This window comes from Schistocerca gregaria, chromosome X, assembly GCF_023897955.1.
Source record: "Schistocerca gregaria isolate iqSchGreg1 chromosome X, iqSchGreg1.2, whole genome shotgun sequence".
NCBI lineage: Eukaryota > Metazoa > Arthropoda > Insecta > Orthoptera > Acrididae > Schistocerca > Schistocerca gregaria.
In genome coordinates this window covers 117,425,763-117,442,185 of record NC_064931.1, presented here as the reverse complement: position 1 = coordinate 117,442,185, position 16,423 = coordinate 117,425,763, and the positions used below count along the sequence as shown (strand labels likewise).

The window sequence follows — 16,423 nt, the reverse complement described above, 5'->3', positions numbered from 1 at the left end:
CCTTGAAGGTTATTTGACAGAGCAGAAAAGGTGAAAATCTGAGGGTACAAGATCAGATGAGTAAGGTGGGTATGGAATCAGTTCCTATCCCAACTAATGTATAATGTTTTTGTCAGTCTAGCAGAATGCGGGTGAGCGTTATTGTGGAGTAGCATCACTTCACACAGTCTTCCTGGTCTTTGTTCTTGGATTGTCTCTGCAAGACATCTTAGATATTGACAATAAATGTCAGCAGTAACAGTTACACCTCGAGGAAGCAATCTGTCACTGTCGCTGTTCCACCAGACGCATAACATTATCTTTTGTGGATGCACGCAGGTGGTTTTTACGGGAACCTGCTGCTTTGTTTGGGTTCAATCATTCTTTTCTTTTTCTTAAGTTAGCACAAAGATACCATTTCTCAGCACCAGAAGATAGGAATGGTCTGTCTTGTTCACAAATCAATTGATGATGAGCACACAGAGATATGCATGCATGGATAACTGCTGATTTTAGTGATTTTGGCTTAAAACTTGCAGTACCCTTCACCACTTTTTGAACCTTTTCCACTGCATGCAAATATCGCACAATGGTAGAATGATCACATCTGCCAATTCTCGAGTACACTGCTGTATATTAATGTGTATTAACGCGTTTAAACAATCTTCATCACACCCCAAAGGTCTTCCTGAACATGGAGTGTCAAAATGATTCTCCTCAAAATGAGAAAATCATTTTCTTGCCATGCTCTGTCCAATGGCAATATCCCTGTACACAGCGGAAATGTTTCTGGTTATCTATGCAGCTGTCACCCCTCTATTAAACTCAAACAGAAGAATATGTCAAAAATGTTCTGAGTTCTCCAGTTGGCACTCAATTTTTAGCATCCAATGCTCCACTCCCTATCTCCAAATAACAAAATGACGATATGTTAATTCAAACAGCAACAGTAAACTACAAATAAAAAATGGCAATCAATAAGTAATCCATAGCAACCAGAATGACAACATGCAAAACAAACACTCTATGAAATTATGCACAAACCTAATATAAAATGCATAGCACACTAATACTCACTTTTCACAGAATCAACTACATTTAAAACAAGTACCATGTTATGATACCATGGGTACAGATATGATGCAGCAAGATTATTATTCTAAATCTACATATGAGGGTGGTACAGTTAAAGGTGTTCACATCAAATATTTCTAAAACTTTTTAAGATGTTAAGATTTTACTTTCACCACGATGAACTGTAATCAAGTCCTCACTGAACAACAACAAGCCTTTTGTAATAGCTGTATTAACTGTGCCACTTAGAAGCCAAACTGACTAACTCTATTTTTTTTAATAATTTTGTTTTTACTTTTGATTACGGAAACCTCACAAATATTTATATTTTCAGTGCCAAAATGTTTAACTCCATTCATTTAATCTCGCATCTTTAGGTAACAATACTTTCCATGGCAACTGAACATTTTGTTACAGCTTTCAAAGGCCGAAGTGACAAAGTTTTCTTATACATATTTCCACACAGTCTGCTTCTTCATAATTAAGTATTCCATCCACCCTCACCAATACCAATTTTACATGATTATACCATTTCATCTTGCTTTTAGTATTGCCCCTAAATGCTTGTACATAAAGTTATCATTATCAACTGCGTATTATAAATGAAACTTGGATGTATAAAATTTTGATTGTCATAATTTCAATAACAGCAAAGGGTTTATGTACCTATGCATGAATGGCCAGAAACAGAAGGTTCATGGGGGCTCACACGAGGGAGATACATGCCTGTAACAGCACATAAACTATGCAACAGACCACATGCATATACTGGCTTACTCAGGTTTATACATGGATCAGAATTGAAACATAAAAATTATGTTAACCATGATGAAACTTCTACCAAGTTCTGCAACCGAAGTGGACATCACTGATTTTCAATTTTTAATGCATCTCCAGGCATCTGGCTATCTGCCAAATGACTCCAACTTTGGTATAACTGAATCCGAAGTGAGAAAGAGAGAAAACATCTCACCACAAGACTGGAGTGATGTAATTCATTACTGCAAAACAAAGAACCCCTTTGTAGTAGTTGAAACAAATCACAATTATTTTTTTATCTACAAAGACTCTTTAAGATGCCATAACAAACAGGCAGAAGGCAGTTGATGGGTTGCCAGTAAATTGGCTTGACACACAATGGATTCTACTGGGAAGATTACTACCTTACACTCTACAGCAGAAGACAACATCTGTGAAGATTTTTCATTCCTTATAGCAAATTTGAAGAAATCCACAGCAGGTCACCAACCTGAATTTGCAAATGCAAACCTGGATACCCTAGACAAGGAAAGGGTTAGGACATCTAATATTCCTCCTGAAGTACTGTATATTCCTCCTGTGAATCATGACTACTGAAGAAACTAGTGACCACTTGTGAGGAACTGTGATGATTAGTCATACTGGAAGTTAAAGTGGAATAAAAAGTGAACTTTTTCAATAGACAATGTGATTAACTGCTGAAAAAATACAAATGTGACATTATTCTCTGTTTCAGTGATTATCTATGTTGTGTTTTCATCAAATTTGTACATCACACAAAATTACAATTACCACAGCAATATTATGATCAATTGAAAAGCGAGTTATAATTTAAAGCTGAAAAATGCATTTAACTTTAATCTCAGTTTCTGTTGTACTGGAGTTTGTCAGTTTAGCCTTTGAGTGGCACATAGCAGATACATCACTACAAACTTTCCTTTTTCAAATAAACTTAAGTAATTTCTGTTGCTAATACCATAGATCCCAGACAGACAAATTCAGTGTGCTTTACTCTCCAAAACCCGATAATTAGTTTTGGAGAAACAGAAATATTTAAAAATTAGGATTTATCTGTCCTGAATAATCAGTTTTTTCTCATAGTGTGCAGGAGTTCATGTTAATCCTATGGAACTCCTGTGTATAGTTGATTAGGCACACCAGCTTGGTACAGTTAAAAATTTAATGACAGATTTGAAATTGATGTAAAAAGTTACTGATCACCAGCTAACAATGATAACAGTTACACACAATTCTATCAGTCTTGAAAGACACATGATTGTCAAAAATTGAATGGCCTTGTTAAAAAAAAAGGGAAATTGAGTATGAAGACTGTTAAACAATATCTTTTCATAAAAAAATAACATTTTAATTTCAAGATACACACTTATCTTGCAAAAATACACCAGCAACAGCAACAAAATGGAAATCACAAACGAAAGTATTATAAAATTCCATTAAAGTCATCAACAGTTTACAGCAGTACACTTTTGCACTTGGTAGTCCAAGGAGTTCTGGAAAGACTGATGAGATTCCTTCAATAAGGATGTACCAATATTATCACTTCATCTTTGAACTTGTCCCAGAGAAAACAGTCCAATAGTGCCACATTGGATAGCATCCGGGCCAACTTTTAATGCTTTGACATTCTATCCAGTGACCAGGAAAGAGCTGGATTAGCACTTTCCTAACCGCACGCAAATAGTGAGCAAGCACTTTCCTAACCACATGCGAATAGTAAGTAAGGAACCCGCCATGCTGGCATCACATACATCTGTTTATATCAAGGCATACTTCCCATAGAAGAGTCAGTAATGCTTTGATAATAAATTGTGTGTATAGTCAGAAGCTACAATCTTTTCAATGCAGTACAGCTACATCTACATCCAAATCCACACTCTGCAAGTATACAGAGCATGGCGGTGGGTATGTTGTACCACTACTGGCCATTTCATTCCCTGTTCCGCTCACAAATACAGTGTGGGAAAAACAACTGTATTTATGCCTCTGTATGAGCCAAAATTCCTCTTGGTTTTGTGGTCTTTACATGGAACATACATTGGCAGCAGTAGAATCATTCTGCAGTCAACTTCAAATGCTGGTTTTCTAAATTTTCTCAAAAGTGTTCCTTGAAAATAACGTCACCTTCCTTCCAAAGATTCCCAATTGAGTTTCCGAATCATCTCCGCAATACTTGCACATTGTTTGAATCTACTGGTAAAAAAATCTAGCAGCCCACCTTTGACTTTCTTCAGTGTCTTCTTTTAATCTGACATGGTGCTGATCCCGAACACATGGAATGGATTGCACTTGTAACCTTTACAGACAAACCTTAATTTCGTAAAAGTCTCCAAATAAATCAAAGTCTACCATTAGCTTCCATACTATCATTCTTACATGCTCATTCCATTTCATATCACTTTGCAACATTATGCCTACACATTTAATCGATGTGAATGTGTCAAGCAGCACACTACTGATGCTGTATTCAAATATTACGGGTTTGTTTGTCCTATTTCCATCTGCATTGCCTAACATCTTTCAACAATTATAGCTAGCTGCCATTCACAAGTAAGGAGCAATTACACAGCCTCCTATAATCCCACACTGAATGTTCCCACTTCACTGCCTGCCGTGTTCAACCTGCCCCAGCTACAGTGGATTTTCACACACCCAACAATGAGTATTTCTTACATACAGCCAGAAGCAGTTTTCAAACAATCCTGACAGAATTATTCCAGAGGTACTCACAATTTCTCTGAAGCTAACATGCTGATACCAATACTCTAATATTCTAATATTTAATACAGTTACGACAAAGATTATACATCATGTTGGCCATTTCTTTCAACTCTCATGGAGTGGTGCATCATGAACACACATTACAAGGCCAAATCATCATAAATTAATACTAGCAGGAGGTCTTTCGTCACCATTGTGATGCTATGTGGTGCAAGTAACCAGATCAGTGGCCAGCAAAAAATGGCAGTTTTATGGTGATAACATTTCTGCACATCTGATTTGAACTTTCTTCACCAAGAATAACATTCCTGTCGGACATAGTTGCATGTCACTTTTGGCTATTTCTCAAGTCGTTAATGCACCTGAAAGGAACATTACTTTGGGTTAAGAGAAGATATCATGTGGAACACAACAGCCCAGCTGATCACCATTCCAAAAGATGTGTTCCAGAAATGTTTCCAACAATTGCAGAAGTGCTGGGAGAAGTGTGTGCATTACCAAGGAGACTGCTTTGAAAGAGATTACGGTATTGTACCTCAAAATCAATAAATGTACACTATTGGCCATTAAAATTGCTACACTACGAAGATTACGTGCTACAGACGCGAAATTTAACTGACATGAAGAAAATGCTGTGATATGCAAATGATTAGCTTTCCAGAGCATTCACACAAGGTTGGCGCTGGTGGTGACACCTACAACGTGCTGACATGAGGATAGTTTCCAACAGATTTCTCATACACAAACAGCAGTTGACCAATTTGCCTGGTGAAACGTTGTTGTGATGCCTTGTGTAAAGAGGAGAAATGCGTGCGATCACGTTTCCGACTTTGATAAAGGTCGGATTGTAGCCTATCACGATTGTGGTTTATCGAATGGCAAAATTGCTGCTCGCGTTGGTCGAGATCCAATGACTGTTAGCAGAATATGGAATCAGTGTGTTCAGGAGGGTAATAGGGAACGCCGTGCTGGATCCCAATGGCCTCGTATCACTAGCAGTCGAGGCATCTTATCCACATGGCTGTAACAGATCGTGCAGCCACGTCTCGATCCCTGAATGAACAGATGAGAACGTTTGCAAGACAACAATCACCTGCAAGAACAGTTCAACGACATTTGCAGCAGCATGGACTATCAGCTCGGAGACCATAGCTGCGGTTACCCTTGACGCTGCATCACAGACAGGAGCGCCTGCGATTGTGTACTCAACAACGAACCTAGGTGCACGAATGGCAAAACGTCATTTTTTTGGATGAATCCAGATTCTGTTCATCATGATGGTCACATCCGTGTTTGGCGACATCGCGGTGAACGCACATTGGAAGCGTGTATTCGTCATCGCCATACTGGCATATCACCCGGCGTGATGGTATGGGGTGCCATTGGTTACACATCTTGGTCACCTCTTGTTCGCATTGACGCCACTTTGAACAGTGGACGTTACATTACAGATATGTTACAACCCACGGCTCTGCCCTTCATTCGATCCTTGCAAAACCCTACATTTCAGCAGGATAATGCATGACCGAATGTTGCATGTCCTGTACGGGCCTTTCTCGATACAGAAAATGTTTGACTGCCGCCCTGGCCAGCACATTCTCCAGATCTCTCACAAATTGAAAATGTCTGGTCAATGGTGGCCGAGCAACTGTCTCGTCACAATACACCAGTCACTACTATTGATGAACTGTGGTATCGTGTTGAAGCTGCACGGGCAGCTGTACCTTTACACGCCATCCAAGCTCTGTTTGACTCAACGCTCAGGCAAGGCCGTTATTACGGCCAGAGGTGGTTGTACTGGTTACTGATTTCTCAAGATCTATGCACCCAAACTGTGTGAAAATGTAATCACATGTCAGTTCTTGTATAATGTATTTGTCCAATGAATACCCGTTTATCATCTGCATTTTTTCTTGGTGTAGCAATTTTAATGGCCAGTAGTGTATTTGCTTCGTACCAATATTAGTCACTGTTGGTCATATTCCCTATGTAGGAGAAGAAAAATGAAACATTATTGCCTTCCATGCATACTTCAATCTGTTTAGTCTTATTCTTATGGTCCCAATTGAAGATGTACAATGAAGGCAGCAGGGCTGTTGCATAGTACACACAAAATACTTGACCTATAAAGTTCTGTAACAGGGCACAGTTTCATAAGAATAATGTTACTTTCCTTCAAAGGATTCTCATTTTAAGTTCCTCGTGTATCTGTTTCATTTTATATCAACCAGTTACAATCCTAGCAATATGTCTCTAAAGTCCTTCCACGCCCCTGCCACACCTAATGGATAAGCAATATTAAAAAAGTGCACCAGTACTCTAGTCTAAGTCACACTATTGAATTGTATGCAGTTTCATTAACAGAATGTGCCTAACTAAACAAAGTTCTCCAGTTGCCTTCCCTATTATCGATTTCATATTTGGTCCATTTCATATCATTTTATAATTTTCTCTTCAAGTATTTAACAAATGAGGGTCCCAAAAGATTACCACCAATAACAACATCAAATATAATCAGGTTATTTCTCTTGTTAATGGGCATTTTCTAACATTTATCTACATCCAACCAATCTCAGCATTCAGTGCAGAAAGTAGAAAACAGACCAAGTAAGTGTGCAGTTCCTTAAATCATCCAGCAACAATACTTTCCTATAGGGAACGTAAGTGTTGACCCTATATGATAAAACTTACTATCCTAAATCAGTCTGGTTCTGATCTACTTCATGGTTTAGATATATCATAAACCATTTATGTACTCTGAAAACATTAATGGTCTTACAACACTTCCTTGGGACACACTTTATGTCACTCTTGTTGCTGCTGAACATTCTAAATCCACTATAACATACTGGATTCTATTAATCAAAAATTATTTGAGGCAGTCATGTTTGTGAAGGTACACCACATGATCTTATGTTGGTTATCAGTCGATTATATGATGCAATGTACCATCTTTTAGATACATGAGAAATACTTCAACCTTCAACATCAATAGTTTCAAAATTGAACCTCACTTGCACCAAGCCATCATCAAGAAAAAATTTAATTACCTACTTATTTTGAATAATGGTAAATATGTTCAACATCAAAGAACAAGGTCTATTGTTATTTACTGATATATTTGTAGAAGTCTTTTCAAGAAAACTGAACACCTAAAGTCTTTTGGGTAGGTGGGTGAAAGTACTATGGAAAGGCTTGCTCAAGCTGCTGGAGGGTTTTTAGTACAATTAATAGGCTCTATTTACATGTCATGAGAAACTACAGAAACAGGAATTAATTCACATCAAACACGTGGTTGTGCAGTTTAATACAATTGTAGTGCAACCAACACTCCACAGACTGCAATCTAAGATGTGTTCTGCCTAAATGCCTTGTATTCTGTCTAAACATCTATTACTTCCTCTGTGAACTGTTCAACTTAAGTTTTATGCCAAAACACTTTTCTGCCAACATTACAACCATGGAAGTTAAGCCAAGTTTAACACTATATACTGCCACCATGCCACATGGCAAGTTATTGTGTTGTTCTGATAAATAGCAGTGTATTCCATGATAATGTGCCACTGAATGAGACATCAAAAAAGAATGTTACAAAATAAAACACAGTGGTGCTGTAATGTGCGGACTTTATAAGAAACAGGGATCTAGCCTCACTCCCCAGCCCCACCTCTGGAACCTTAGGTTTGCCAAACTTGATCTCAGGCAATGCTTGTCGAGTTCCCCTATACACTCCTTCACTTCCAGACATGATAAAACCTGTGTGTAAGCACTATGGCATGGAATGGTCTACAGGACTATTGCCTTGAGATGCTCATGTCATTACTGGTATCCTAAACTTGTCTCAACAATTAAAAATTAATCTCCTTGTTCCACAACCTCAAAAGACACAGATACATAATTAGTCAGTCAATAAGTATGTACAGATCACTCCAACAGGAAAGGCTTTAGCAAGACCTTTAGTTGCAGCTACCATGTAGTGTTCCATTTGAGATTGACAAATGCACATTCTCTGGTCAATGTTCAACTCCAAACCTTGACCATGGGCAAATTTCACAACCAAGTGCAAAGTACATTCCATTCTAGTATAGTTGAATAAATAGCTCATAACTTTTATCATATCAATCCCAATACAATATGAACAACTATGAATTTTGTGCATCTGGGGCTGCCCTTCCAGCACATACTACAGTCTGGCATCTCTCCTGAACTAAGTCTCTGCTTGTATATTTTTCCATGTCTACAACTCCTTTCCATTACTCTGCCCTACTTCTGTTTATTACTCTATTTCATTCTGATTCCAAGCCTCCCTCTTGTGGTTTCATAATTTACTAATTTTTGCTGTCCTTACTCTATTACCAACCTTCTTTTTCATTTTATTTATTTATCTATCTTACACCACATTCTTTCATCCTTATGACTCTTTCTGGTGAGTCTTCACTCTATGCAACTCTCAGAAATATTCTTCTTGCCCACCTTCCTCGTCGTGGATCATTGAACATACCAGTAAAGCTCCATAGTAAAAAATGTGTGTGTACACCTATTTAAAGCACCAACTCTGAAGAGCAAAGAGTTTAAAAGTAAGTATTCATTACTATTTTAAATGTCTATCCACCGCTCAGATCACCGCCTAATTATTCATAAAAATGAAGCTTTTATCTCCTGTCATGTTAACAATGAATGCCACACACAGACAGCAAGACATCAGTTGCACAAGGACAGAGAAGGAAATTAGCAACAGTTTAGAAGAAACCATTCAGTTATTCCCCAGAATTAATACACACAAACTACATAAAATCTCAATGTGGATGGACAGGCAGTATTTGCAACCTTCTGCTTCAGAACTTTCTATACTTACTTATTGCTCCCCATCTGACAAGGGGAAGCCACAACATTGGGATCATGGATTTACTACAAACTTTGCACACCTTTAGTAGGCCATTAAAACAACATAATGTGCAAGTAGTAAGGTGCACTATTGTGGCAATACCGAGAAAATCAGAAGAGAAGTTTTACTTGTCTATTATGTAACACATTTATTTGTGCATAGGTGCTAGGCGTTAAGAGTTCATGGTGGTCGGGTGGTTAGTGTTCGAGCTTTGTAGGATGAACGTGGATGAGGCGGTGGTTCTAGTCCCACTCAAACCTTCTTTTTTATAGTACAAGAGTAAATTCTGTGACATTCAAAAAAATTTTCACCTACACTACTCGTTCTTGCTACATTAGCAACATCTCACCACTAAGCAGGTTAACTACCGAATGGAGCCTGCCTCTGTGCCTGCAGCTCGAAGTGTAGAGGTACAAAGTAGTTCCGAATACCTTACCAGATTGTAAGGGATTTTGCAAATCATGGCAGGCATACAGTTTCAGGAAAAACTATGCATTTCTTCATTTGCTTGTCAATACTTACAAATAAGTTTGTTCTAACAGTCAAATTTATTTAAAAATAGCAAGTAGCCAAATAACATGAAATTCACTATTGTTTTTTTTTAAAGTTATATTATCTCTCAAATGTCATACACATTAAATAATATAACCAATGATGTAAAGAAACATAAATATTAAAAATTAAGTTTGGACGGGAGTCAAGTAGTTGCCCCATACATGTCCGTGTTATGTAGCTCGAAAGCTAACCACTTGACCATCTTAAACTCTAGGATCCAGCACCTATGCACCGATACATGTACTACATAACAGACGCATAAAACTTCACCTTGCTACTTGCACATTATGTCCGTGGTCTCCCCTTGTGAGTACTGAAAAATGCATTATTTCTATATTTTGCAATGACTGCTAAAAGAATTCAAAATGTTTCCTATCTCAGAACATAATGATCATCAGAGACCACTTGTTCATTTGTCTCCAGTTTAAAGAAAGAACTGACAATGCCATTACTGAATAAACAATTACAGTATTCATCTGGCAATGTTGAGAAAGCAGTGAAAAATTAACTCAGGGTGGTCAGACAGGTATTTGAGCCCTGCTCTTGAAGCCATGACCAATATAAATCCTGCAGCACTTCATTCAGTCACATTGGCTATTGTCTTCAGTAGGATACCAGCAGACTGTTATTTCCTTTATAAAAATAAAATAGGTGGGTGTATTTGTAGTGCTGCTCATGACTCACCAAAGATTAGTACATCCACTTACTCTTTTATCTTACCTCTGTGTAGACATTACAAAGCATATCAAAGTTCCCACTGACAGATGGCTAATCCACAAGCTATGTTTTGCTTTATTCTTGGTTATATGACGAGTGTAACTTGGTACCGAGAGGGTAAGTGTTGGGCCAGGCCTGGCCAAACAGTGCTCTGTGAGCACGAGCACTCCAGTTGCACTCTTGCCTAGTGCTCCAAACATAGCAGCAAGCACAGCTGAAGGGTTAGGATGAAGACAACTCTTGCATTAAATTAGATTTTTGTCCTGCATTAGTACCAAGGCACCCACGTGTTTTCCAAAAAAAGAAAAAGTGGAGAAGCCAATTGTTCAATGACAGATGGAAACTGCCTTCCTTTTTGTATCATTTAATGGCCAAGCAAAGGGCTTAACATGTCACAGCAACAGATATGAGCTGGAAAAACATTTACTAAAACATCATTACAACACTAGCCACAAAGATGACACAAAGCATTTCTTTTCTTTTTTTCCCCCCTAACAAATGACAATGAATGCTAGCTGAACTGAAGGTGCCCGTTGGGGAATAAAGCTGAGTTAAACGTAAGTAAAGTGGTAACAAAATATTTAATTGTTGACATCACAAATGATTTGAATTTTTTGTGACTCAATGCAAAAGGAGAATCATTTGGTAATAAATGTGGAAAACAAGAATGATGCTATCAAACAAAAATTAACCCTGTGGAAAATTCAGCTTTGTGTTCATGACACGAAACATTTTCCACAACTCATGGCAGTCATTTGTGGACCAGAAATGACTGAATACATTTCAGTAATTGAAACAATTCATCGCGAGTTCTCAAAGAAATTGCAAGACATTGCAAGACTGAAGGTAGATTTTGATTTATTTGTCAGATTGTTTTCGATTTTCGCTGCTAACATACCTCATTACTTCTGACTTCAGGTGATAGATGTACAATGGAACATCCAGCTCAATGACCTGTTCATCCCGTCCAGGTATATACAAGACTTATAAAATATTAACCCCAAGAGAGGTATCCTAATTACACAGACAAGCTGCTAAAGCTTTTTCAATATTTGATTCAACAACATGCGTAAACATTTTTTCTTCTCTTCTGAAATTGACAAAGCTCTGATAACATTTGGGTTTAATAGATTATAATCTGCATAAGAAATTGCTTTGCCAAAAATTAAAACTTGAAAATAGACACATGTGTAAAACGCCAGCTTATAAAAGTATGCTGCATCATTCGTCTCTTAGAAATAGTTGCACTGTGTTGCAACTACGTCTTCCCATGTTTCCTGCATGTGTAGCTGTCAGCTGTCTCAACACACACTTCCTCAGAATAGTGCAGTGCTGGGGAAGCCAGAGCGCTCAGCAGACTCTAATGCGCTTGCAGAGTCCGAGCGTGCACTGGGAGTGCAAATGTTGGCCAGGCCTCTGTTAGTCTACGACCACAAAGATCAGTCATCATTTGGTCCTGAGAATATTTCTGTCGCTTAATACTCTTTTCACCTTTGACAATGATTTCTTTATGTGAAAAATGCCAAGATGAAATATGGTTCAGTTTGATGTTAAACAGACGACAATGACATACCATCTTCAATTTTAACAGCATACACATTCCAAGTGCTCAACTACAGAGGAAACAACACCAGTCACACTGACTATTATCTTTAACAATTGTGACTGAATAACTCAATTTTTCATCAGAGATCCTTCCTTCCCTTTTGTATGTTTAAATGTCAATCCTACCTCCACCTGACACATCACAACCCCTGAACTGCTTGGGATGTTATGTTCACTTTAACTCTGATGCAATAGTCCTGAAAATGATCAACAACCTACACCAGCTTATTTCTTCTTGGCAAATCAAAATGTTGAACTAACTACTACATCTTCTTAAGTAAATTCAACACACAAAACTCATTTATTGCTACATTAAACTTTGCTGAAATGCTTAATTAACAGTATTTTGTGTATTATTCATCTTCCACACAGCACGCCTATAACTCTTGATGGACTTACTTAATTCTTTCTAATGTAATACAAATTGCACAAAATTATTGTGAGCACAAATAATGCCTTCTTACTTTAGCACAGCATGTACAACACAGACTTCAATATGGAACACAGATCTTTATTTGCAACTGATATGATATATATATATATATATATATATATATATATATATATATATATATATATATATATGTGTGTGTGTGTGTGTAGGGGGGGGGGGGTTCCAGTTTTATGTAGTTCAGGACATACCTCAGTCACACAATACCAATTCTCCCTATTACTCAAGGGTTCAAATTAAAATTCCATTAAACATGCATGAAAATGTGAAAACATTGTTATTTACTTTAAGACACACAGCTGAAAGTACTGAAGCACTGTTATAGCTTTTCAAAACTATCAGATTCAAAAGTGATTACCAGATCTAAATATAAAATGCAGCAAAAAATTGGAAATAGGTTTGCATACCTGTTAGAAGCCATGAAGTATGATGTTTGTGCAAGATCTTTACTGGCTGTCAATTTCAAAGGACACATCCAGAGGTCAACAGAAGCAGGATCGGAAACAAAAGAGAGGGAAATAATATTATTGTTGAAACTTTTATCATCTGTGTATCTATAAGTACATGAACAACTCATACTGTATTTACTCTAATCTAAGCCACATTTTTTTTCTGGTTTTTGAAATCCAAAAAACCGCCTGCGGCTTAGAATAGAGTGCAAAGTAAGAGGAAGTTCTAAAAAATGTTGGTAGGTGCCGCCACAACTAACTTCTGCCGTCGAATATATGTAGTGCTATACAGCCATGCTTGCAGTCACAAAGAAAAATACTGGTGCCAAAACCTCTGTATCAGTAAATAAATTATAAGAAAAAGTAGAATAATGTAAACATTATGCCATGTATTTTTTTGTGTTTGCTGCTATCTCATTTAAATCCTGTCTGCCTAATAAACTACGAAACTAGAGTGAGACAACAGCAAATGCGGAAGAATATACATATCATATCATGCTTATATTCGTATTATTCTTATGCTGAATAGTGATAGTCAGAAATGAAGCAAGGCAAATAACTAGAGTTTTAAATCTAAGATGACTAATTTCTGTGCAGAATGTAATGTAGTAAAGAGGCGTCTGCAAAGATTTTCAAACGGAGGAAAATTTTCACTAAACTGTCGTTCAGAACACCATCTATCATATGCAGCCTATTTTTTGGTTCTTGTTGATCATTATCAAAGAAAGCAGCAATGTAAGTAACAACAAATAGCAGTCTCTTGCCATTGTTTCGCTAATGAGACAATTCCTCTCTTTATTTTATTGTAAGCAGGGGTAGAGCACACAAAAGCAAACCATGCCGCGAGCGGCGACAGGTCGTAAACACTCATCATCAGAATGCAACAAACAATGCACGACACACTACAATAACACATTTTCAGCTTAGAGTGACATAAACATTATAGAAAATGGACGGAGTGCCTGACACATAGCAATGACTACTTGGTAAAGCCTAACTGTTAAGCTTACGACTCGAACGAAACTACTGTAGCTGTATCTTTATCCATTCGACCTAAATTGTGTCTCATGTTACAATTGACCAACTTTGTTTCAATTTGGAGGTGCGGTCTAAGACTTTTCTCTCTCCTTGAATTTCGAGTCTCAAATTTCAGGTGCAGCTCAGATTCGGGATTTTTTTTTCTTTTTTTCTTTCCTTTTTTTTCTTTTTTTCCCCCTCTCTCCTTGATTTCGAGTCTATTTCTCAGATGCGGCTTAGAGTTGAGAAATACGGTATTTTTTAGGATAGTTACATTTGAGATATATTAAAGAAATGCAATTCTCATCAGTTATTTCTGTTCACAACAAACAATGTAGAAATACTATATTACTATAAAATCCTAAAGGTTACAACACATCTTAGAATTTCCCATCAGTTGGAAGCACGAGTTAATTCCACTATGTCATCAACACCTTGACACCTTGACCGGAGGAGACTTATGTGCCTTTGAACAACATTAAGTTTTCACACTCCCAAATAACTGTCTCATATTTCCAAAAAAAAATTCAACTCCGCTGTAGCTGTCAGGCAGTTACCTTTTTACAATTCCCCCTCCCATACTTGTTTCCCTCTCCACTTGAAAGAAGATGTCATAAAGGTGCGCGAGTTCAACGGTCAAGTCAAACATCCTTATGCAATCTCATAAACTCCTCCAATATTTTCACTTTCCCCAACAAGTCACAAATCAGGACAAGCAGAGTTGGAAAAATGCATTAAACTAAGTTCCAGCCTATTTTAGTTATCAACCTACACATCATAAGTAGACCTGTTCTGGCAATCAACCCAAAGAGAGGCACTGATTGTGAGACTTACTGTCACGTAAATAATGGAATAAATCTTTATGTGCCTTGTTTGGCTTTAAATGAACAGACACTACTCTCTATTTTCACAGATTACACTTTCCAGTTTCTCACTGAAAAGACATCCTAATTTTGCTGCTCTTGTAAAGATTTTGAGAGGCCCTTACATTTGACAACACAAGATTAGTATGAGATACAGATGTTTGTTGAAACAATGGAAAAACCTGAATGAATACGTGAGATGGTCGAAGTGAATAGCACATTCAGTGTGTAGGCTAACAACACAGGTTTTGTAAAGTAAAGTATTTTCATTGAGTAACTTTAGTAAATTCCAAATAGAGAAAATACTAACATGGTAAAATGAATGTAAGCTAATTCTAAATATGGATGACTATTGACAAAGGTCTGAGCATATAGATTAGGTTTCCAGACATGCGTGTGGCTCAAAGACTTTTCAAGTAATAGAATCCAGTACGTTGACCTCAACAGCAACTGTTCATCAGAGACAATGGTATCATCAGAACTGCCCCAGTGAAGTGTGATAGGACCACTCCTACTCTCTATATACATAAATGATCGGATGGACAGGGTAGGCAGCAATTTACAGCTGTTTGCTGATGACACTGTGGTGTACAGGAAGGTGTCGTCATTGACTGACTGTAGTTAGTGTGATGAATGATTTCTTGCTCTGAATGTAGAAAAATGTAAGTTAATGCAGATGACTAAGAAAAATTATCCTGTAATGTTCAAATACAGCATTGTGTGTTGTGCTGCTTGACAGTCGGGTTGATTGGTAGAAGGGAAGGTGAGTGCTCCACTCTCTTTTATTGGGAGAATTTTCGGAAAGAGAAGTTCATCTATAAAGGAGGTGGTTTATACAATGCTAGTCCAACCCATTCTTGAGTACTGCTACAGTGTTTGGGATCCCCACCACGTCAGATTAAAGGAAGACATCGATGCAATTCAGATGCATGCTGTTAGATTTGTTACCGGTATCATACCCGCCAACTTTCAAAAGCCAAAACTCAGTTTCAAAATTTGGGAGGTACAAATGACCACAAACAGCAGCTCATTTCCATTATAATCTTGAGATAACAGATATGAGTCTTTCCTTATGACATCACATAATTATAAGTGGCTACAAATACAGGACATACAAGGCACCAATTGTAAAAGTGTAGGATAATAAGCGATTTCACTTAAGTACAATGACAACACACAAACACATGATAAACAGGTCATGTATAACTTACTGAATACTATAAATTTCAATACATGTATTGATTAGAAGTGACTAGTGAGTTAAGGACTTCCCTCCATTGGACAAAAAACTGAAATGGCATTTTTTCAAATCAAATATATATTATATATG

At 37.4% G+C, this 16,423-nt stretch overlaps 1 protein-coding gene across 2 annotated transcripts in view; it reads right to left on the bottom strand.

Annotated features, from left to right (window-relative positions):
* The window catches only part of LOC126297656 (cyclin-T-like), a 116,867-nt gene that overhangs the window by 65,665 nt on the left and 34,779 nt on the right, over positions 1 to 16,423 (bottom strand). For both annotated transcript variants that reach the window (XM_049988738.1, XM_049988739.1), the window contains exon 4: positions 13,172 to 13,217. In XM_049988738.1, the coding sequence (XP_049844695.1) occupies positions 13,172 to 13,217 (46 nt within the window). The remainder of the gene's footprint in view (positions 1 to 13,171; positions 13,218 to 16,423) is intronic.